This window comes from Galeopterus variegatus, unplaced genomic scaffold, assembly GCF_000696425.1.
Source record: "Galeopterus variegatus unplaced genomic scaffold, G_variegatus-3.0.2 Scaffold2073, whole genome shotgun sequence".
Lineage (NCBI taxonomy): Eukaryota > Metazoa > Chordata > Mammalia > Dermoptera > Cynocephalidae > Galeopterus > Galeopterus variegatus.
The window spans coordinates 275,988-277,867 of record NW_007728184.1 but is presented as its reverse complement, the minus strand read 5'-3'; the positions used below and the strand labels follow the sequence as shown (position 1 = coordinate 277,867).

At 53.2% G+C, this 1,880-nt stretch overlaps 1 protein-coding gene across 5 annotated transcripts in view; it reads right to left on the bottom strand.

Moving 5' to 3' along the window:
- MAG (myelin associated glycoprotein) overlaps positions 1–1,880 on the bottom strand; it is a 16,418-nt gene that overhangs the window by 9,848 nt on the left and 4,690 nt on the right. For all 5 annotated transcript variants that reach the window (XM_008580380.1, XM_008580383.1, XM_008580382.1 and 2 more), the window contains one exon: positions 39–335. In XM_008580380.1, the coding sequence (XP_008578602.1) occupies positions 39–335 (297 nt within the window). The remainder of the gene's footprint in view (positions 1–38; positions 336–1,880) is intronic.

The window sequence follows — 1,880 nt, the reverse complement described above, 5'->3', positions numbered from 1 at the left end:
CACCCCCCGCCCCCCACCCCGCCCACACCCGGGCTCACACTTGACGTCCAGGCTGGCATAGCCCTCGAACTGCAGGGTGCTGTTGGGGAAGGAGGCCTGGCAGCCCAGCCGGTGGCCGTTGGCCTCCCGAGAGGGCACGAAGTGTAGCAGAGACACCTGCACCCAGGTCCCCTCGTCCTCGCGCAGCCGGCCCAGCACGGCCGGCGCCCCCAGCCCCTCGTGGCCCAGCCAGCTGAGCTCTGGGTGCAGCTCTGGGCAGTTGTCCGGCACCATGCAGCTGACCTCCACTTCTGTGCCCGCCACCACCTCCGGGGGAACCACGATGTTGGGGGTGTCTACGTGAGGTGGGGAAAAGGAGGGTTGAGGGAGCAGCACTGGGCTCTGTGTCACCTCCACTTTGTCCAGCTCCATTCCTGGTATGTCCCCTCCTCTGTCCCTGGATACAGGATTCCCTTCAGCCTTCCCTCCTCCTGGTTATCCTGCACCCAGAAGCCGTCTGCGGATCTAACCAGAGTGTAACAATAGTGAAAATACCAGTACAGTGCCCTGAGCACTGCACAGTGCTGAGATTGCCCAGTCCTTCCAGCAAAGCTAGGAGGTGGGAGCTGTTATTTTGTTCATTTTTCAGATGAGGGAACTGAAGCCACAGCAAGTATGGGATAAAACTGGGCTTCAAGTCTTGTCTCTCTGGCTTCAGCCTCTGTGCTCATGACACTACGTTGTATTCCTTAAGAAGCTCTCTCCTCCTGCATCTTTGCTTTGGTTTTACCCTTCTAACTGTGCATGTGAGTGTGTGTGTGGTCTATGTGTGTGTGAGTATGTGAGTATGTGTATGGTGTGTGTGGTATGTGTGCAGTTTGTGTGTGTGTGGTGTGTTGTGCGTGTAGTGTGTTGTGTGTGTGTAGTATGCTGTGTGTGTGGTGTGCAGTGTGTGTGTGTACAGTGGTGTGTGTGTGTCAGTATAGTGTGTGTGTGTAGTGCATAGTGTGTGTGTAGTGTGTTGTGTGTGTGTAGTATGCTGTGTGTGTGGTGTGCAGTGTGTGTGTGTACAGTGGTGTGTGTGTAGTGCATAGTGTGTGTGTAGTGTGGTGTGTGTGTGTGTGATATGTGTGAGTGTAGTGTGATGTGTGCAGTGTGGTGTGTGTGTAGTCCATAGTGTGTGTGTAGTGTGGTATGTGTGTGGTGTGTGTGTGTGATATGTGTGTAGTATGCTGTGTGTAGTGCAGCACGCATTTCGTGGTAGTATGTGTGTAGCATGGTGTATGTAGGGTGTATGTAGGGTGTGTGGTGTGTGCAGTTTGTGTGTGTGTAGTGTGTTGTGTGTGTAGTATGCTGTGTGTGTGGTGTGCAGTGTGTGTGTGTACAGTGGTGTGTGTGTGTCAGTGTACTGTGGTGTGTGTGTAGTGTGGTGTGTGTGTGTGTGATATGTGTGAGTGTAGTGTGATGTGTGCAGTGTGGTGTGTGTGTAGTCCATAGTGTGTGTGTAGTGTGGTATGTGTGTGGTGTGTGTGTGTGATATGTGTGTAGTATGCTGTGTGTAGTGCGGCACGCATTTTGTGGTAGTATGTGTGTAGCGTGGTGTATGTAGGGTGTGTGGTGTGTGTGGTGTGGTGTGTGTGTAGTGTGTGTGTGTAGCATGGTGTGTGTGTGGTATGTGTATAGTGTGGTGTATGTGTGGTGTGTGCGGGTGTGTGGTGTGTGGGGGTGTGTGGGGTGTGTGTGTGTGTATAGTGTGGTGTGTGTGGTATGTGCATAGCGTGGTGTGTGTAGTGTGGTGTGTGTGTGTAGTGTACTGTGTGTGTAGGGCGTGTGGCATATGTGTGTGTGTGTCGCACCTGTGCTGTCTCTTTCTACACCGGGGCTGGCATCTGGCTCCTCCT